General features: G+C 35.1%; 1 protein-coding gene across 8 annotated transcripts in view; it reads left to right on the top strand.

The window, feature by feature from the left end:
- The window catches only part of TMTC3 (transmembrane O-mannosyltransferase targeting cadherins 3), a 30,292-nt gene extending 14,040 nt beyond the window's left edge, over nt 1–16,252 (top strand). For all 8 annotated transcript variants that reach the window (XM_064655506.1, XM_064655508.1, XM_064655507.1 and 5 more), the window contains exons 5-15: nt 1,423–1,522; nt 2,217–2,332; nt 3,965–4,137; nt 4,973–5,225; nt 6,115–6,263; nt 8,523–8,643; nt 9,227–9,338; nt 10,087–10,190; nt 11,362–11,531; nt 12,372–12,598; nt 14,064–16,252. In XM_064655506.1, the coding sequence (XP_064511576.1) occupies nt 1,423–1,522; nt 2,217–2,332; nt 3,965–4,137; nt 4,973–5,225; nt 6,115–6,263; nt 8,523–8,643; nt 9,227–9,338; nt 10,087–10,190; nt 11,362–11,531; nt 12,372–12,598; nt 14,064–14,878 (2,340 nt within the window). In that variant the 3' untranslated portion in view covers nt 14,879–16,252. The remainder of the gene's footprint in view (nt 1–1,422; nt 1,523–2,216; nt 2,333–3,964; nt 4,138–4,972; nt 5,226–6,114; nt 6,264–8,522; nt 8,644–9,226; nt 9,339–10,086; nt 10,191–11,361; nt 11,532–12,371; nt 12,599–14,063) is intronic.
- The last annotated feature ends 6,094 nt before the right edge of the window (nt 16,253–22,346 follow it).

Below are 22,346 nucleotides of genomic sequence, written 5' to 3'. Positions count from 1 at the left end.
GACCCAGGTGCAGCACTTTGCACTTGGTCTTGTTAAACTGTGTGAGGTTCCCATGGGCCCACTTCTCAAGCTTATCCAGATCCCTCTGGATGGCATCCTATCCTTCAGGTGCGTCAGCTGCACCACTCAGCTTGGTGTCATCTGCAAATCTGCTGAGGGTGCACTTGATCCCTTCATCTGTGTCATTAATGAAGATTTTAAGTAACACTGGTCCCAGTACGGATCCCTGAGGGACACCACTTGTCACTGATGTCCGTCAGGACTCTGAGCTGCTAACCACTACCCTCTGGATGCAACCATCCAACCAATTCCTTATCCATCCAATAGTCCACCCATCAAATCCATCTCTCTTCATGTTGTGGGAGACTGTGTCAAAGGCTTTACAGAAGTTGAGATAAATGGCATCTCTGGTCCTTCCCTTGTCCACTGCTGTGGTCATTCCATCATAGAAGGTCAGTGTTGGTACAGACAGACTTGGCCTTGGTGAAGCTGAACTGGTTTTCTCAAATTGCCTTGCTGTTCTCCATGTGCCTTAGCATAGCTTCTAAGAGGATCTGTTCCATGATCCTCCCAGGCACAGAGGTGTGACAAGTCAGTAGTTCCTATGGTCCTTCATTCTACACTTTTTAAAGATAGGTACAATATTTCCCTTTTTCCAGTCACACAGACTTCATCTTGCTGCCGTGACTTTTCAAATATCGTGGAGATATGCAACTACATCGGACTCCGTCAGGACTCTGGAATGAATCTCATTGGGTCCTATAGACTTATGTGTGTTCAGATTCCTCAGGTGGTCATGAACCTGACCTTTACTTAGAGCAGGAAGCACTTTGCTCTCCCAGTCCCTATCCTACTGTCTGTCTACTCAAGAGATGTGGCAAGAGAGGTTGTCATTGAAGACTGAGGCAAAAAAGTTGAGTACCTCAGCCTTCTCCTCATCCATTGTTACCAGTTTTCCAGCATTGTGGGGCTACACTTTGTTTGACCTTCCTTTTGTGGTTAACATAGCTGTAGAAGCCCTTCTTGTTGTTCTTTGTGTCCCTTAAGTTCAATTCCAGCTTTGCTTTGGCCTTTCTCACTCCATCCCAACACAACTGAACTTTGTCCCTATACTCTTCCCAGGTTACCTGTCCTTGTCTCCACTGCCTGCCCATTTGTTTCTTTCACTTCTGTTTGACTAGCAGTTCCCTACTCAGCTGTGCTAGCCTCTTGCTTTCCTTGCCCAGTTACTTGCTCCTGGGGATTCCTATCTCCTGTGTTCTGTGGAACACTTCCTTAAAGATCTGACAGCTCTATGTAATATATAATAATAAATATCTAACAATTTATAAATAAGGTATACAAATTACTAATAATATCTAGTCAAATACTATCTTAAAATATAATAATAAATATAATAATTATGGTTTTTCTTCTTTTCAGGTAACTGGAGTTGTGGGCAGAGCAGAGCTTTTATCATCTATTTTTTTCCTAGCTGCTTTTTTGTCATATACAAAATCTAAAGGGCCGGATAATACCATAGGTAAATGATTGACAAATAGATATATAACTTAATTTCTTTATCACTGATAACAAAGCTCTTAAAGCTGTAATAGAGGTGTACTGGTTCAGCAAGTGTGTAAAAAACCCCATCAGCCCCAAGATACCCATGTAATTCTGCTTTCCTTTTGTTTTTAATTCAAGACTTAGGCATTTCTTCATTAGTTTTGTAACGTCTGCAGTAGGGGACTCATGCACTGACTTTTATTACTGCAAGTTAAGTGGAAGTATGCTGAGGTGCTTCAGATGTTCAATCACAAATAAGCTGCAAAGTTGCAGTGTAAGTGAAGGAGGCTTTCCTCCTTTCCAGAGTTAAATTGTCGCTGTGAAAATTCATGACTCCCTATAAAGTATTCCATTTCTAAAAGTGCTCTGGTGATTTAAGAAAGAGAGAGGTTTTTTTGTTTTCCTTATTATAACTTAGTCTTTTACCTTTCATTTAGTTCTTTCAATTTAAGAGAGCCAGTTTTAAAATCGATACATACGTATTATTTTCTGTAGAGTAAAACTGGTAATCTTTCCTTTACTAAGAAATTACATACTGAACATGTTTATAAAACCTGGCATATTCAAACATGAAGAACCAAAGTCTTCACTTTTTAGGTTAATTTACTTTATTGTGTGTTTGTGTTTTTTGTAAGATGGAGCATTTTCAGTAATGTCTTCTTTATTTGCAGTGTGGACTCCAATTGCAGTGACTGTATTTCTAGTAGCTGTTGCAACTCTGTGTAAAGAACAAGGAATAACAGTGGTTGGAATATGCTGTGTGTATGAAGTATTTATTGCTCAAGGGGTAAGCTGTTGAAAAATAGAGTGGATTTCATCTCAGGAATTCTGTTATGATGCATAAAGTGCTTTGAAGCATCCTATTTCAGTGCTGATTTTTCTCAGTTTAGGCGAACTCAATGCTTCTTTTACATTTTTCAGATTTTTTCCAAGTCAGTTAATGGTTGACATAAATGGTTCATGGTGAGGGAATCAAATGATTTCCAAGTTATCCTTTACATGCCATACAGAGATGTTAGCAAATATATTCAATAAAGACTTAATAGGTCTTAATGGAAACCTAAGGTTTTAGTTAACTGAAATTTGCAAATACTAACATGTAACAGTCTTGATTAAAGTCTGAGGTGCATAAAGATGGGGGATTGTTTGTTTTTAATCCCTCTAGTAAAAATAGAGAACACATTATATACAAATATACTTTATGATTTTCTAATGAGTAACCAGATGTTTTGGAGTAGTCCTATTGAATAAGTAATATTCTTTAAAAATTTGTTGTTAACTGATAGGTTTCATTTTAAGCATTGATAAGCCTTTAATTGTAAATTTGCTTAAAGAAACAAGTTGTTCCTGCAATTAAATAATTCTTGGATTTTAATAGTCGAAACAAATGCAATTAAAAAATGTATGACTGCATATTAGAAGAAAATTTTGTAGTTTAAGTTAATTATTTGAAGGAATATTTTGTAGAAAATGCACCAAATAAAAGCTGAAAGATTATCTGTTTGGGGGATACATATTCAAGGCCAAAATACCAAAATCACACAGATGTCTTTGTAACTATTGCCTTTACAAGTCTAGTGAATAAACATACAATTTTCAAACTGGGTTTCTAAGGAAATCATCAGTGTGTGACTGGTTTTAAATCCACTCTTCCTTTCTTTTAGTATCTTGAGATCTGATCTCAATTTCATGAAAGTTTAGTTTGTGTAAGTCAACTAAATAGGAAAGATAGAATCCAAGCTGAGGCTTCTTCTGAATGCACACGTGTCTCATGAACTTAGAATTTGACCAGTTCTCAGAAACCTCTCAGTTTCTGTAGTTTAGCCAACCAGTGTATGTGAAGCAATAAATCATCTCCAGCAGAAGTCGTGAAAACTTAGAGAAAGAGGTACACAGGGAAGAAACTGAACCATCTAAAGGGGAATAATGAAAGATCATAATGTTATATAAAATATAGCATTATTTAATATATAATATATATAATATAAAATAGAAAGCCAGGGTAATCAGAAAGTGAATAGCATTTCTACCATTTGTAAGGAATTTTGTTTATAGGACAAGTTTTCAGAAGAGCTGATAATTCCAAAAATAGTGATTTTTCTTCTTGACAGTTTATATCATAGCTATGATTCATTTGTTGAAGTCTCCAAAGTTGGTACAATATTTTTGAATCTGTCAGTGCAAAATACAGAGCTTCAGGCATACAGGTTCAACTGTGGTAGTGTTAGCAAGAATACTTGAATAGAGATTATTAGAATGGTGGACTTGGTTTGGGGGTTTGTCATGAAAACACTAAGAAGCTGAATTAAGTAACTCTTGAGAGCAGACATTTAGAGACAACTAAGGAAAAAAAAATTAGGTAGCTCATATTTAAGGGAGTAATGAGTACGCTGATTATAAACACTGTTTTGCTTTGCAGTACACCTTACCAACGCTGTTGGATACAGCTGTACAGATTCTTCGAGGGAAGGGCAGTATTCCTTTCTCTATGCTCCAAACACTGTTGAAGCTCATAGTCCTAATGTTCAGTACACTGCTGCTTGTAGTTGTCAGAGTCCAGGTTATCCAGTCTCAACTTCCAGTGTTTACAAGGTAAGTGTCTCTTATTTACAGATGCTGATAAATTAGATATGACTTAATGAGGTCTGAATGAAATGGCCAAAAATACATCACCTTCAGTGCTATGAACTAATTTTAATATTGGTAACCAATGTCTGTACAATACTACGTTTTTTGGGAAATTGATGATATATTTCAGCACCTGTTGACAAGAATGTCCAAGGTATTGAGGTATCTGAGCAGGCAGCCTTTTTTAAAAACTTACAGTTGTAAGACTTTGTCTTAGTAATTTGTAAATTTAATGTCTTATTGCTTAGGTATTTTTTATTGTCTCTGTATGTGGACATTTGCTGAATACTTTAAACCTCTTGAGTTTTTCCTCTTCTACATGCAAAATATTTTTTTCATTTTAGGTATGTATATGCAGAAAACATGGTTGTCTTCGGATAGACTGCTTGAAGATAAGTGTATATGAATGGCATTAGAACTGAAAAACTAATTTATCCTAAGTTTGAGCAATGTAGGAATGCAAGAATCTGTTACTGTCCCTGAAAAAAATAAGACAAACTATTAAAAACATGAACAAGGGCCGCTGAACTCAACCTTAGGTGTAAATCATTCTGTTTCTTCAAACTTAAGTTGATTATATCCCAAACCAGTTTCATAAACTTGGAGGCTCTGTCCTATTCTGCAGTGAATCATTGTATGTGATTCCAAAGTCCCACACCTGACAAATGCAGAAAGATTAGGATATTGTACATGTCTGTAATTGGTAGTTCTAGCTATGAATCTGATGTTTGTCACAAAGTGAATCAAGACTACATCTTTTTTCATTAAAAGCTCCTTTTTCTCCTTTCTTTTGCTTAAGGTTTGATAACCCAGCTGCTGTTAGTCCATCCCCAGCAAGACAGCTGACTTTCAACTACCTCCTCCCTGTAAATGCTTGGCTTCTTCTCAACCCCTCAGAACTATGCTGTGACTGGACAATGGGAACTATTCCTCTTGTGGAGTCTTTGTTAGATGTTAGAAATGTCGCCACCCTGACCTTCTTTTGCTTTCTGGGAGCTTTGATTGTCTTCAGTCTCCGGTATCCTGATAATTCCTCCAAGACAGTATTGATGGTATGAATTCAAGTTTTGCTTAAATCTATCAGCCAGTTGTACTGAAAATTTCTAGAAAATTCTTCTTTGTTCAAAGAAACATTCCATTTCTGCAGGTTTGGTTTTGTCAGGTTTTTGTAACTTGGAGGCCAGATATTTTGGAATAATTATTCATGTCTTTTTTTGGACCAGAGGTTGGAAAGCTGCTATTTAACAGTGACCCAGGACATAAAGGAAATGGTCATGTCCACTTCCTTTGCAGTAGATGGATTTCTCTGCCTTTTAATAAACACACTTTTTGATAAGAAGTCTGTCACCAACCTAAGACCTGCAGTTATGCAGTTCTTAAGATCATTGTCGTTTTAAGTATTCTAGGGTGCTCTTAACGCACTGTCTAAACACTGATGTTCAGTGGCTGATTTTGGTTTTTATGTTATTTCTTCACATTTCTTACAGAAACCTAAAACAGACTCTGTTGTAATGTAAAAATAGCTGCTTTAGGCATCATATTGATTGATAAAAATTTTTAAGTGTTGTAAAACACAATGTCCAAGGTTCTTAGACTGTCTTATTTTTGTATCTGGAACTCTTATTAAAACATTATTTTGAAATTAATCTTTTGATCCTAGTGATTTGTCATACAGCTGCTCTTTTCTATAGCATAGAAAAGTGAATAGACTTGTAAACCCTTAAATAAGGAGTAGAATCATTTGCAGGTTACTACTTGCCATATTCAGAGATGTCTCCATGTAAAACAGATCTTACTGTTGAAAAGAAAAACAGCCAAATATCTACTATCTATGTCTGTTTTTCTGGGATTATTTTTGTAGTTAGTATGTAATTTGTTTCCTGGGTACAGTTTGTCACTGCCTGATCTTGATTACCAATGCCTTTTTCATTTCTTTTCTAGGCGCTCTGCTTAATAGTGCTACCATTCATTCCTGCATCAAACCTGTTTTTTCCTGTTGGATTCGTAGTAGCAGAACGGGTGTTGTATGTTCCTAGCATGGGATTCTGCATTTTAGTAGCACATGGATGGAGGAAATTATCAAATAAAAGGTAAGGTGGCGTTACCTAAAACTAGTTTAACTCATCTCTTACTTTCACAGAAGATAACCATTTATAACTACAAGATTTCCCATTAGAGCTTTTATCAGTATGAATTTATTACATTATAGCTCTTACTCTGTTTCAAGTTCTTAATGACCGCAGAGTAATGACCAAGAAACCATTTCACAGTTATGTGAACAAACAACAAGAAGGAAGTTCTTAGGCAACTGGTGGATTATCCTGACAGTGTTATAAAATTTATTTAAAAGATATACAAATATATCTATATACACACACAAGTGCATAATATATTTTTTATTTTATATATAAGCATACATGTATACATAGAAAGAGCCTCAGCCTGCACCAAACCTTTTAGAATGCAGTGTACCTTATATTACACATTGCTACAGAATAGACTTTACCTATGATCCTAGTAGTATAACCCATCTCTTTTCTGTAAAAGAAAATATTTTCTGTTTAAGTCCTAGTCATTTTTAAGGATTAGGCAAAAAGTATTTCTTGGCCAGATTTAATATATACTCTATTCTGATGATTACTGACTGAAGTTAATATAATGTATGTGCATCAGCAAGTTAAAATATCTTTTGTTGATTAAATTTTCAGATATGGTGTGCTAGGAATGGCTATCAGAGCCATTCAGTATTTGCTAAACTAAAGAATTCTTTGGATAACAATTTCTCCTTACGCAATTCTGCTCTAAAAGCATTTTTTGCACATGCTTTTGTTTTTTCTGGTATCTTCTACATTGATCTGCACAAGCCTCCCACTTACCTGGATGCTTTACCCTTATTACCCTGATGGCATCCTAATGCTAGTTCAGACAAATGGAAAGGCAGCAATTCACAGTCCTGTGTTGTCTGCTATGATAAGAGCTGAGGCCTGGCAGTATCACTTATGCCAACGGGTGCTGCTGAAGCTGACAGCACCTGCATAATGAGAAATTAGTGATACCTTGTGGGAGTGAGGAGAAAGTATTCTCACAAATCCCACTACAAGGCAGTAAAAATAGAAGTGATGTGAAAGAAAGCAAGGAACCAGGAGAAGATGGCTGGGGAGAAAAATCAGGCAGCAGTGTCATTTACTACAAAAATACTGGGGATCAGCACTCTAAAAAGTCTTATGAGAGAGAGAAGACTCCTTGCTTTAGAAATATGTGGAAAGAAAAGGTTTTCTTGTAAGCCTGATGGGCATATAGATTACTGTATATGCCAGTTCTCATTGATCACTTTGCTAGTGTTTAAGAATTTCTCGCTTACAATTTTACAGTTCCACTTTTTTAGTATTTTTCAAACCAGTCATGGTAGTCTAAGTCTGCACAGCATTTTGTATATCTTAAAAAGTGGAGGGGAAAAAAACCTTTCAGTTTTTAGCAAACCCCTGTGAAGTAGGTAGTGGTGTGAACAACCATTGCATAAGTCAAGTATAAGAAATAGCTGTTCATGCTGAACAACTGTATGTCCTCTCGAGAATTACATTTCCTTAAAACAAAATTATAATTGTAGGAAGGCTACTGAGTGTTTGACATGTTTTTTCATAATGAAGTTAGAATTCAGAAACAAAATGATCAGCATGTTAAGGCATATGTTTTATATGTTATGTTTAAACTCCAGAAAAATAAACTGCACAAAATCAAGATTATTCCTGACAAGCTTGCCATAGAGGATGACTTCTGCCCCAATTTGCAGCTTTAAAAATAAAATCGCTAGAAAGACATTAAACCTTTCTCCTATTTAGATATTACAGTAGCACTAGGATTATATTTGTTTATGGAAGATTGCATAGTCTCCACTTACCTCTCTGTTAAGATGTATTCTGCAGTGTGGGGAAGATTGGCAATGTGTGCAGTAAAAAACCTGTGTGGAATTGTCTGATATGAAACAAAAGGATGGGATGATATTTTAGTTCCTTTTTTTATTTTTTAAAATTTTGTATAGTGTTTTGGAGAACCTCACGTTTTGCCATCATGTTTATTGTTTTAAATTACAGCTAAGTTTTAACAGATGTATAATTTTTGTATATTTTTTTTTACATTCTATTATGTGAATTGCATTTGTTCTTAAGGGAATTACATAGTCATAACAAAAACATCAGGTAAAAACCAAAATTAATTTGAAATTAGGCATTATTTCCTTTCAAACTCTAGAGTGCGCCATTCACAAATGTAGTTCTTGGTTTGTTTGCCTCAGCATGAGACATTAAGATTAGAATTGTGTGCTTACAACAAATCTTTGTTTTATTTAATAGCGTGCTAAGAAAAATTTCTTGGGTTTGTTTGGCTGCGGTACTATTCACTCATGCCTTAAAAACACTGCACAGGAACTGGGATTGGGAGTCGGAGTACACGTTATTTATGTCAGCTTTAAAGGTACTGTATTCTGTTTGGAAAAGATAATGGAAAGTTTGTTGCTGTTATAAAGCTGTAGTAGAGCATGATAAAAATGGAGAAAAATTAAGCTTATTTTGGCACATTAATTTCTATGTTGACAGTATTGACATACAATCAGTTGCTTTGGGGAATGCTTTAAAAGCAGTGTCATGCACACATGGGAATTCTCATGCAAGAAATAGATGGTAATTTTTCTTGTCTGGATCAAAGCAAGATATGTTTCAGTACAAAAATCTGCTAAAAGGTTGATTCATAGAATAATGTCTTTAAAGTTCATATGGCATGATAAGACAGTTTGTAAAAGATCCTATAAAAATTACAATGAATGTTAAAATATTTGGTATTTCTAGGGCCAAATAACTAAAATAAATTGATGTTGAGCAACAAGTTGAATGTAATCATTCTGGATGTAGTGTTTTGTTATCCTTTACATATAGAAGCTTCATGAAATCAGTCATTTGTTGTGCATTTTTATGTCTTAAGACATAGATAAGAAAAAATCAATTGCCATGTAATTTCTGCTTAATACCTTATGCATTGATATCTTTTTTTGTGGTTTTAGGTAAATAAGAATAATGCAAAACTATGGAACAATGTGGGGCATGCATTAGAAAATGAAAAGAACTTTGAAAGAGCTTTGCAGTTTTTCATACAGGCCACACAAGTGCAACCAGGTAAAAGCTTTAACTAACTACCATTGAATGTCATCTCTGCACTCCTAGTATTTCAATATGCTTAGCTTAATTAACATCTTCTCAATGATCTGTTTTTCTTAAACTGAGCATCAAACAATGTCATATAATAAATTAATTGGTCCATAGTTTTTGGAAATAATCTAAAAAAGTCCTTCAGAAAAAGTTTCTATCTATAAAAAGATGCAAAAACTTATGATTAAAAACTATTATTTGGATGACATTCTTTTTGAGTTAACTTAAACTGTAATTTCTTATGGAGGCTACTTATTACTTCATTTTCTTATTTAAAACTAAGGAGGTGTGTAAGACAGTGAAAAAATCTAGATAACATCAAAGTACATATTTAATCTATTTTACATATTGTTGCAAAAGAAGTTCTAGATAGTACTGGACCATCTTTCCTTTTTCCTTTTAGAAGTCTAATAAATAACCTTCAATTTATGTGCCTCTATTATAGCAAGAAATTAAAGATAGATACCTGGAAGTATGATATGACCTCAAACTTTTTACAGTTTCCTGAGTAACTTTATAATCCCTCATTAGTTCATGGCTAACCTATTAGCTTCATAATTAAGATGAAAAATTATATAGAATTGGATTTTTTTTTGTGATGGTGGTGGTTTATGCAGAGTACCTGTACTTCACACTACTCTGAAGGCAGAGGTGTTTATTTTCATGATACTCAGTGCATGGAAGTATTTTAGATTTCATTCTTTTCTTTATTCAGATGATATTGGTGCCCACATGAATGTAGGAAGAACTTACAAGAACCTAAACAAAACTAAAGAAGCTGAAGAATCATATATGATTGCTAAATCATTGATGCCACAGGTCAGTATAACTTTATCTACCACCACAGGAGAGAACCTATATTCGTTATACATTTTTTGTATTTTTCCTGTAATTATGTGTGGCTGTAGTCTTTAAAGTTTGTCAGGGTTTTTTTAAAACTGATCTATGAGAAGAATACAATCATAGCTGTTAAAAAATGCTAATTGAGAATTCTGTTAAAATTGTTTTGATTTACTTTTGATAATACTGTGTTGTGGGTTTTTTTCCTGAAATAGAGGATGTAAAAGAAAGCAGCATCTAAAAATGTACACCTACAGTTTCTGGTGACAATAGGTCTATTTTCAATTACAGCTAATACATTGATGGTGACTGAGTTTGAGCCCTCAAGACAAGGCTTAAATACATTATTGTAGGTTCGAGAAAGTAACCAGAGCAGCAACAAAAAAATTGTTGCCTTAACATGCTTTTATAAACATGTTTTGTTACCTTTACCATTTGTTAAGTTATTTTTATAGCTAGCAAATGTTACTTGTTCAGCTCTTTAGGAGGAAAACAGAGAAGTATTTTGGAGAATGTATGAAGGTAACAAAAGCTGTGGTTACAATGAGACTAACAACAAAAATCAACAGCCCCTTGACTAGAAGCATGGCATTCAGAAGTTTATATTGTGAATCAGTATGAAGACTCTAAATGGATGAAGTATAAACACTACAACAGTTGCAATGTCATAGCATTTTAATCTTTCCTGACTACTTTTCATTTGCTATATCAGTGGCTGGTAAAATCTTACTTAAACACTTACCTTAGGCTGAAGGGTTATTAAAAGGAATGAAAATGTTTGATAGAATGTCAGTTTAGGCAGTAGGAAATATTTTTTGTCTGAACAGGGGAAGTTTTACAAGGTCTGATTGGTTTCTAATGGCTATCTGCATGAGCCAGTTAGGTAGTAGCACAGCTTAGTTACCTGATACCTTAAATATGATAGAAGTCGTCTGTGTCTTCATACAAATAAAGAATAAAAAATACTCTTGTTTATATTGGGGTATGATTTTCCAGGAAAGAGGAATTGCTTTTTGTAATCATTAAAAGCCTGCACACTAATGTCCAGTAGTACCCTAAAACAAATGTGGCAGAGTGAAGAGGAGTTCTATACTGATCGTCTTTCATACTTTTACCCATCTGTGCTTGGTACATATATTCTCTTTGACAGATTATTCCAGGTAAAAAGTATGCAGCAAGAGTTGCTCCTAACCATCTGAATGTTTATATCAATCTTGCAAACTTAATTCGAGCAAACGAATCTCGCCTTGAAGAAGCAGATCAGTTGTATCGACAGGCAATTAGTATGAGGCCGGATTTCAAGCAGGCTTACATCAGCAGGTATATTTTCTAATTTTAGAGATATATATTCTTGAATAAACATTTTTGTATTTACAGTGTTATGGACAGTATTTAGTTCATACAGTTGAATTAGCTGCTGGATTTGCTTCATTTTCAAATGAGATGATGATTTGGGACAATTATCAGTTATTCACTAAAAACCCTGTTCTTTTAAATTCCTACTTGAAATGGCATGTTTCCACATAGGTTTTGTATTCAAACATTGTATAGCAAGACACTTCCATTAGCTTTCTTTATGAATCTCTAACTGAAATTTCCAATCTCCTAGTTTAGTTTTGAACTGAAAAACTTTTGGTTAGTCTGAATCATGGAACTTTCTTTATGCTTCTTTGTTAAAAATTGTCTAGAAAATGCAAGAATTAACTATTTAGCTGATATTAGTGTACTTTTTAGTTAAGAGTCCCAAATCTTCGTTCGCGAAGCCTAGCCATGATGAGTTAAGAGTAATGTGAATATGATTACTGAGGCTTCTGTTCACTGTTTAGTTTGTTGTGATCCCATTGGGACTTAGGGTGGTGCAAAATGGCTAAACTATAGCTGCTGCAGTGTAATTGAAGAGCTGAATCAGGAGCCCTTGATCACTTTTTTTTGTTTTCCTGCTTATGCATTTGTTGTATACAGACTTCGGAGACCTGACAGCTTTAGAAATGTTATGTAAATAGGATCTTGTATTGTTTTGTGTTTAAAACAAACAAAGTAGAAAAAACACTGTCATCTCACATCTACTGTCTATAGGAAGGCAAACGTTTAAAAAAGCCTGTCAATTATTTTCATATGGTTTTGAATAAAAGTTGAAAGTTCAATGTGATTCTTTAACAGGGGAGAATTACTTTTAAAAATGAACAAACCTCTGAAAGCTAAGGAAGCTTACCTTAGAGCTCTAGAACTAGACAGAACCAATGCAGACCTGTGGTACAACTTGGCAATTGTTTACATTGAACTGAAAGATCCAGCAGAAGCTCTGAAGAATTTCAACCGAGCACTAGAACTCAACCCAACGCATAAACTGGCGTTATTCAACTCAGCACTGCTAATGCAGGAATCTGGTATGTTAATTGTCCCTTTTATAATTATTGCATATTTGCATTTACAGGATCCATACTATTTATTTTTTTTTTTAATTAACTTTTTTATTTTTGGAAAGGAGAAGTACATAGCATCATCAAAAAAGAAACTGTATATTTATAACAGCTTTGTAATTTGTAGTGTATAGAATTTGTCCAAAGTGTGCATACACCTTAGCTGATCAACATCTTTAATACAAGTGCAATTTTACAATATAACATCTTATACATATAAAGAGTAGTGTTACACAAACATCTTCAAAATTGTGCCTATATAATCTTAAAAAATAATATTTAGTAAAATGTGTAATATCTATGTTTTGCATTTATAGTGATTGATTTAATTATTGACTCAGAAATATAGCTGACTTCTGTGGGCTTATGTCTAGCTCCAGAACAGTGAATGCATTCGTAGGTTCCTCTGTGCTACTGCTAATTAAGATAATTCAGTTGGATTTTCATGAGTTTATTTTTTTCATGAGTGTAGCTTCTAGCTCTGTGGGTAAGGGTAAGTGTGAGCCTTTGGTGAATTAAGGCTGTTCCAAAGAGTATTTGGCAAGTGAACTGGTAAAATTTGTTTTCCCTCTAAGAAACAGAGGCCAATTGATAATTTTTCATCTCTTCGCATGTTGTAAGTTGAAGACATGCATTGTTCCTTGTCTGTAGAAGCACAGGTTGCTTCAAACAAGCAGAAGCATTAACGATCTAGTATTCAATTTTTCATACTGAAAAGTGCAACACTGTTTCAGGAGGTTGAAAGAGGGCAGTTGAAAGCAGCTCCTTATCCTTCAGTAAGTCTGGGACTGAAATTCTTTACTAAAATATGTTCACTGGCTTATTCAGTAAAATAGTACAGGCCACAAGCTCATCTAGCCAATCCTGGTATATCGAGATAAAATTGTTTTACTATATCTTTTTCAAACTTTGATGCAAATTAAAATATGGGAGTTACAGATTTTATTGTTTTGAGTTTAGAAGATATTTTAGCCTGGTTACATTAGGAGTCACCCTATGTGATCTCTGTCTAAATTTTTTCAGTCTGTCTTTCATAAAATTAGATCTGCTCAAAGTTTGGCTCTGTAAGAGCTGGTTTGTCAGAACTGACATCTGCTCTACATTCCATTTGCTAAACTCTGCATGAAAATAACTTTTTTTAAACTTATAGAGACACCTTTTGTGTCTGTTATACCAAACCTAAGTACTATTCAACAGCTAATAGAGTAATGATGCTGACTTTGGCTACAAATCAACTGTACATAGTTTCATTCTGTAAAGAAGGTAGATGTCATTTATTTTTGCTGTTACACAGCAATGATAAAAAATAACATTTTAAACCCTTTCCCTTTTACAGTTGCATTTTATGTTGTATAAAGATTAGCCTTTCACAGGCCTGGTCTAAAAGTCCTTCAGAATAAATGTAGAATTAAATGTTTTTTCCATCATTTAGGTGATGCTCGGCTTAGACCTGAAGCTAAACAAAGACTGTTACATTATGTGAAAGAAGAACCCCAGGATGCAAATGGATACTTCAATTTGGGTATGCTGGCAATGGATGATAAAAAAGATACGGAAGCAGAGGCATGGATGAAGAAAGCCATAAGGTTACAGCCAAATTTCCGAAGTGCTTTGTTCAATTTGGCACTGCTTTATTCTCAGACAGCAAAAGAATTGATGGCTTTGCCCGTCTTGGAAGACCTACTGAGATACTACCCTGATCATACCAAAGGTCTGATTTTGAAAGGAGATATCCTTATGAACCAAAAGAAGGATATCGTTGGAGCAAAAATGTGTTTTGAAAAAATTTTGGAATTGGATCCCAACAATGTACAAGGAAAGCATAATCTTTGTGTGGTTTATTTTGAAGAACGAGACTTAATAAAGGCAGAAAAATGTCTGGTTGAAACACTAGCACTGGCACCTCATGAAGAATATATTCAGCGTCATCTGAACATAGTTAGAAGTAAAATTGCATCGCTCGGTGCTGTGGAACAGGCATCACTTCCATCAGAGGGAACTGCAGCTGCAGAAGAAAAAAAAAAATCATTTCAGAATTTGAAAGAAGTAAAAAATGAGAAGACAACCACCCAATCAGCAGTTGATAACAATAAAGAACACTCAAAAAATAAGAAACTAACAGAGAAAAACAGTGTGGACAAAGAGACTCCCAAAAAATCTACAAAAGAAATCAAAGACATTGAGAAAAAGAGAGTTGCTGCTTTGAAAAGACTCGAAGAGATTGAACGTATATTAAATGGTGAATAGACTTTATCATGTCACAAAAGAATAAGGGGAGAATACTATTTTTAATTATTGTTTAATTTGTAAGCCAATTGGAAAGTGTTCTCAGTGCTTTGAAAATAGAAATAATGTTGACTGCATATCAGTTATCAAGCAGCAAAAGACATTACAATGCTCTATGTGAGAAAACTGCAACTTTTAAATATGATGGAGGGATGGATGGGAATCAAAGGATAAAAGGTTGAGAATAATCTTCAATGCAGAACCCTAAAAGTGAGGAAATAGCACTCCTAAAAATCGTTGGTAGTCAGGGATATTAAGTAATGCTCCTTTCAAAGAATCAGTGGAAGAGCTGAATGGAGAATTACCAGGATAAGCCAGACACTGCTTCTTTCCCCCATACAGATCTCTTTGTACTAACATTATCTACATTTCGGTTTACACATCATCAGTTGAAATTTTTCTAGACCTCTGTTACACAAGAAAAACTGTTTTTCTTTGTGTTATTTGTTTCCAGAACTTAACAAAAAGTCATCAAAATGCCACTGGCTGTAGTATAGGAAGATGCAACAACACGCTAAAACTTTCAGTTGCATTCTAAATATGGAATGATATAATAACTTTTTAGATGTTCTTTACTTACAATGCTAATGGTTTTTAATCTTTTACCTGATAAGAAATCTTATGGTGCTCTTAACATCTTTAGACTAAGCTTTTTCTTTTAAAAGAAATGTGGTTTTTTTCTTCAACTGTCAATCATGTAAAATTATACTAAAAAGGATGGGTTTGTCACTTTTTCCCCAGTTCATTGAATTCTGATAAATGCACTTTGGTACAGTAACCAGTATGCTATGCAGTAGTCCTTGTTGACTTTGTATCAATGGCTGTGGATTGACTCCTTAGTGTAGTAAATTCTTCCTTGTTTTATCTGGTTTTACTATTTCTGCCACTGAAACAGAATTTCTATTCTCATGACTTTTTACAACACTAATATAAGCAATGATTGCTGAAGGAAGTGTGATAATAATTAAGCCAACTGAACTTAGCAATGTTTAACACAAGGCAATGTAGGTAGTGTCCTTTCAAATACTGAGTTTTGTTGTTTTGATACTTTGTCTTGGGTGTGTGGTTTTTATTAAATATTTATTTTGACTACTAAAATATTTCCATTTACACTTTTTCACTAATGCATCATTTTAATTTCTTATATGAAATTAATATCTTTGCAGTTTCAGTGTTGCTTTTATTCTTTTGCAATGCATATTTTTTTTTTCAAATATACTACCGATTACCTAAACCCAATGTTTTCCTTAATTCTGAGAAAGAAAAAAAGAAAAGAAGTGTAAGAGCTGGGTTCATTAGTGGTTTCATTAATCATTAAATCTAACTTACTCTTTATGTTTCGTCTTATTTCACAATGGGGAAGTATTCCTTAACAACTCTACTCCTGGAACTTAATCCTTTGCATACTTGCTCAGTTTTCTGCTTCAAGCAGTAATCCAGCTGTAAGATGTAATAATTATCTCTGTGGGAGGGATCTGAAATGGTTAAAGGCCTTCCTTGCATGGACCTTTTCTTTGTTATGTATCATTCATAATGTTAGCACAACAATTGCTTGCATGGTAATAACCGGGGGGGAAAAAAGTGGGTTTTACAAAACATGATTTACAAGCAGCTGACAGGAACAAGTGCATGGTGTGCAACTGTTCATCATACAAAAAATTGACGTGCTACTTTGTAGTGAAGTGCTCACGGGAATCTGTTGACCACACCTTGAAAATCACTTGTCTGTGAATAACTCAAATACTTGTAACTAAAATAGCTGCTATGTTGACCTTTATAGAAACTTTAACTTGCATATTAAGTCTTCCTGCAAACCTTTGTTTTGCAAAAGGATTAGTCATTGTTCTGCACAATATGAAGGAATGTTCATTTGAAAATGGCAGGAACTAAGTAGTATGAAAAGGTACTTTCTGATAGAGGAGATCAGGATTCTTCCCTCTTCTATATTAAGAGCTCCTAGAATCCTACTGTCACCATTTTTATTTGGTCTCTGAATTGAAGGGGGGAGGAAAGACCCATTCTTGATTTCTGCATCTGAGCCTCTGTCATGCTGCTCTCATCTTGACCATCCAAGTGGCTCTTTAGGGCCTAGCCAGAACTGTTAGATTTATTGACACTAAGAAGTGCCATCAGGTTTACCTAAAATCACCAGGTGAATGTAAATGGAAGGATGCTGGATGTCTTTCAGTCTGTTACCGGGTATTATTTCCCCTTTGTCTCTGTTAAAGAAATTTTAGTAAAAACAAGTATTTTTGCTAACATCAATGTGCTGAGTTGTATTTAGCCTGTTAGGATGTGTCAGCCATTTTAAAATTAAGCTGTCATGAGAAAAACTGTTCAGTAAATGGAAGTGGCATAACTTGTGAAAAATAGTCAAAATAGCATTTGTGCATAGGAAAATTATCAAAGAGAGAATAGATTCATTTTTGTCTGCTTGCAGGTAAAACAGAATAATCAACAGGTGTTTCTCCCCTTCCAGTTCAACTTATCCTTTCTCCCCTCCCTGCCATCATCAGGTGCAAGAACACTATAAATGTCATCCCTTTTCAGAACTCCCAGTTTCACTAATACGCAAGAATTAGGAATTTCTGAGAGTGGGACAGGCATACTAAAACAACTTGTACCCCTCTTACCATAAAATGCAATTGCTGTGGTTGCTGAAAAAACCTGAAAAGATGTCTTCTGTCATCTTTGCATGCATACACAAAATTATTCAAACTTAGCTGTACAGCTGCACTAAGCATTTTAGGTGTTACACACGTTTGTGCATGCAATTTCAGTACAGACTCATGCATTTGTCAGATTAGATTTTGGATCTTTTGCAGGTGAGTATATGCATAAAGAGAGAGAAACTCATATAAACATATGGATTAATTTGATACGCATGCATATATTTGGGACACTTTAATACTTACAGGTAGTGCAATTGCAGAAGGACAACATGCATCTGTAGGTTAACCTTTGAGTATAGAATTTTTTTTATCTCTTTTGCCCGTGAAACATCCTAGGACCTAATTTTCTAAGTATTGCAAGTATTCTTTATTTTCAAAATCTTATCCTTTGCATTACAACTGGTTAAAAACATGATTGGTCAGATCTCTTTTTTTTTTAATTGTCTATTGTTTTTTATCAGCTGCCAGTGAAGTAGTCTTGTCTTGTCAAGACCGGGAAATATTTTCCTACAAAAAGGCATGTACAAAGTGTTGGAGATTGGAGTCAAAGGATTAAATGGGACAGAAAATTTGTTGCATTGTGCAGTGCAGTTTGTACCTTGATTAGGCAATACTGGAAGAGATAAAGTCAAGCTAGGAGTAGATGTAGAGGAAGATTGCTGTGAATGGAGAGTTTTATATAAAGAAAAGAAAACATGCAACACCTGTGCTGCCAGAGCCTTTAGCTGAAAGAAGTAGGAAGTTTTAGATTTATGCTCAGCTGTGGAGACTTGCTGAACTGAACCTTATTCTTGGAACCTAACAGTAATTTCTATATATTTATAAGGAAAATTACGTGTTAAAATCTTAGGTAAGTGGGTCTTGGCTTCAACCTGGGAAATAATACCTGCATAGCTGTAAAACCTAGAGAGACTTCTCATCCAGCTTGTCATTCCCCACTGGCTTCCTCACTGAAGCAGACAAGTTTGGAAGATCCCACTCAAGGGGGCACAGGTTTGTTCTGTGCCCGTGGGATGCAACAGATGCACATGTTCTTTGTTTTCTGGGAGTTACAACAGTATGGTTTCTGAGTTCCCCCTAAATGTGTTTAAATTGCAGACAACAGTAAGGTGTGTAACTTAACCTTCATTTAGCACAGCTGGCTGAACCATAGGCTTGGGGGATATGCAACCTCATGTTTAATGGGATTTCAAAGCAAAGCAGTGAGAAAAGTCAGTTTGCTGAAAGAGGAGTAAGCGCTCACAAAGCAAAAGCTCCTGAAACATTTTGGCACTATGTCTGTAGGTTGTCCATCGCAACATATCAGCAGCTTTTTTTTCCTTGCAGCTGTTGGTCAATCCAAGACCAAGGGGCACTGAGAGCAGCTCTTCAGGCCCAGTCATTCAGCCATCTGCCTCTCTCGTCAGATGAGGTTTTTGCAAGACCTAGCTGTGCTTTAGATTTAAAAGCTGCTCACATACCTTCTTCCAGGGTATGGAACTTTGTGCTGAACATGCAGGCATCTGTTCTTTCCTGAAGTTTCTTTTGGAAAGACTCAGTGAAGATCAAAACAATTCTGGGAAGTTAGCAGCCCGCCCCAGGCTCTCACAAACTTTGGGTTGCTCAAGAGCTCCAGGAAGGGTCCCAGTTTGACTAAGTGTACATGGCTGGGCTTTTTCTTGAAAGTTCTGGAATCCACCTCTGCCTGGCACAATGTCTGGAAGTACAGCAGAACCTGCTACTCCTGTAAAGTACTGCTTCAGCTACTGCTGTGTAACCAAAACTATGCTTTGACTTTCAGCCTAGGAATCCTGCTTTGCTTAGACAGAAAGCTTGAGAATGGAAAGGCTGGAAAACACCTTCCACCCATCCTTCACCTCATTTCCTCTCCCTTCAAAAATGTAACATTCTGTGTAGTGTTCCAACTGAGCAAGAAGAACCTGTCCCGCAAACCTCCAACCTAGTTTACGAAAAGGTAAGATATTCCTGCTCGAGTTCAAAATAACATAGCTTACTATGTTACATCCATTATAATGCTTCTTTTTTTAAATAATCCTAGATGGATATGACATTATTTTTATAGCATTGAGTAAGTGGTAATGCAGCTAATATTCTTAGAAAAAAACTGCTCTCTACAGTCTAGTGCCTGTCTACAAATTAGTGATTCTGCATGTGCGTTATATGTCTCTCGTGAACAGCAAGAAGTCATACACACATCAACTCACAAAAAACAAGAGTAACAAAACCAAACCAAAACTGGAAAAAAAAAAAAAAAAAAAGAAAAAATCACAGAACTTTCTGCATAATTATCCTGGTACAGGAATGACATAAAAAGCTATATAACTTTCTTGGCCTACTAAATGATCCTGGAAAAACACATTTAACCTTCCCTGGCAGTCATACTTTAAAAGACTGCTGGAAAGAGAATTGGACTTTATGGATACCATTTACTCTGAACTAAGGAGTTCTGTTTAAAATAAAATATTAATATAATGTTATTACTGCAGCATAATGCAAACAACTGTTAGCTGCTACATCTTTACCAGTGTAAGAAAGATACAATAAAAGTGAGTAAAAGGTCCCTGTTCAGCTTGTGTTCTCACCAGTGCTTACAGAACTGTAAATGTCTTTTGCTAAACATTCATACAGAAGCACTGACTTTCTTTACAGTGAGTTTAGAGGTTACATGCTTACTTGGGTGAACTCAGCCTTTTGCAGATGTTGACAGAAACAGAGAAAAATCAAAACACTTGGGATTGATGGGGCTTTGCATGCTAGACTAGACCTTGGCATTGTGGAAAAATGTATATATACTTGGCAAAATTTTATTTACTGGTAGGTCAATGTAGCAGGCAAATCGGTGTATTTGATATAGTTTTGGAGGGTGATACAACTCAAAAGCTTTATATGAGTCTATGAATTCTTTGTCTTTTCTACACGGTAACTGTTGGAAATATGAAGCCTTGAAGGATTCCATATAGAACAGAAGTGAGCACTGCAATAAAGCACACTGTTCAGATATCCTACACCTATTTAGCATGTATGTTTGTTCCTTACATGTAATTATCAAGGTATTGCTTTTTTAAGTAGACATAGCAAGGTATTTTTAATTATATGTGTATTCATCTACGCACAATGAGAGTAGGTGGAGGAGGAAAGTACAACAATTACAGGATGTCTTACCAAAAGTAGAAGTCATAAATCTTGATTTTTAAAATACCATCTTGAACATGCATTCACCTTTACAATTTTTAACCCAGTCCTGCACTTCTGTTGTACGTGAGCATCAGTCTATAGCACCGACTGCCCAGTACCAAGAGCTCAAATGAGATTCTGACAGCTGGTGCTTATAGAGAAGGGAATTAGTTGTTATCACTTCTCAGCCTCGGGGTGAATAATCAAGGCTTGCTTGTTTGTTTGGGTGGACTGCTCATTTCATCTACAAAAATATCAGTCATTATGGATGATTGTCAGTTTGCAAGATATAGTACTTTCTCTGTTGATAAAAGAAGTTCAAAGGGAGCTTCTGCATACCCTTCCTGCCCCCTTGAGTAAATTTTAAACAGATCTGGAATGCTAGGCTTTCTTCAACTCCAAACATTTATCAGTTTTCCACAATAAATAGCTACAAACAAATACATAAAGACAATGGAAAGGTATGTGAAAGCTTAAATCTCATCAAATGCAAATACTGTGCAAAAACATAAGCTGAATTCTGTAGTACTTCTTTAGATATATTTATATGAGAGGGTTTCCATGAAGTTACAGTATGATCTATAATGCCAAGTATTATTTGTATAAGTCACACTGTGTTTCTGCCCCTTACTTGGGTGAATATAATCAAAGTTTTAGTACAAATATTTAGGTTTAAATTTATCTTTCCAGAGGTAATCCTTCAGATGTCTTAATAGATAGTTTAAAACAGCTAATTGGCTAGAATATTCATGAAAAGCAAAAATAAGAAGCATAATTAAGTTTTAAGAGTTTTTTCCTTCTGATCAACATACATGAAAAATATAGATTGGAATAAAAAATATATGTATTGCACAATGATAAAAGCACCACTGAAATTATAAAGATTCAGAAATTAAAATGCTGCAAAAGAATTTTTCAAAGATTTTCTAATTATCTGCACTGTTTTCTCTTGTGATAAAAAGGAACCCTCTTTCCATTGACTTCCTTTTATCTTTTGATTTTTTTGTTGACTGTAAGACCTTTTCCCCTAAATAACAGCTTTTTAGAAAAATTCTGAGTACAAAATTGACAGATAATCCTTGAGCTTGCAAACACAATACACACAGTGACTGTAGAAAAAGAAAAAATACATAAAGCAGAAAGCAACTGAAATGCAAGAAGACATCTAGGCGGTTTTGTTTTAAAAAGTTAATAACAAAATAACAAATACTGTTATCTTAGGCTGTTTCATATCTGGATGTCCTAAGCCTTCTAGCTGATGAGGAAATAAAGCAACTTCAGAGTCTAAAAACCATGCTACATGGTTGTTTTTACTACTATACTGTTTCTTGTTCAGCACTAAATAAAATTATATAAAGGGAATGAAGGTGAGATTGAATTTCAGTAGCACAGTCTCTGTATTTTTTTAATATCTTTAGGTTGTCTTTTGTTTGTTCTCTTTTTTTGTTTCTGTGGCAGTGATACTTTCTTACACTGCAAGTGTTCCGGGACAGAAGGGTGAAAAGAGGAGTTAGTTGAAGGTTTTAAAGTATTTATATACAACTAATAAGCATCTTCAGTGTTCTGCTCTTTGCTTTTGATTA

The sequence above is a fragment of the Pseudopipra pipra genome, chromosome 5 (genome assembly GCF_036250125.1).
Source record: "Pseudopipra pipra isolate bDixPip1 chromosome 5, bDixPip1.hap1, whole genome shotgun sequence".
Lineage (NCBI taxonomy): Eukaryota > Metazoa > Chordata > Aves > Passeriformes > Pipridae > Pseudopipra > Pseudopipra pipra.
This window is presented reverse-complemented; position numbering and strand designations above follow the sequence as displayed.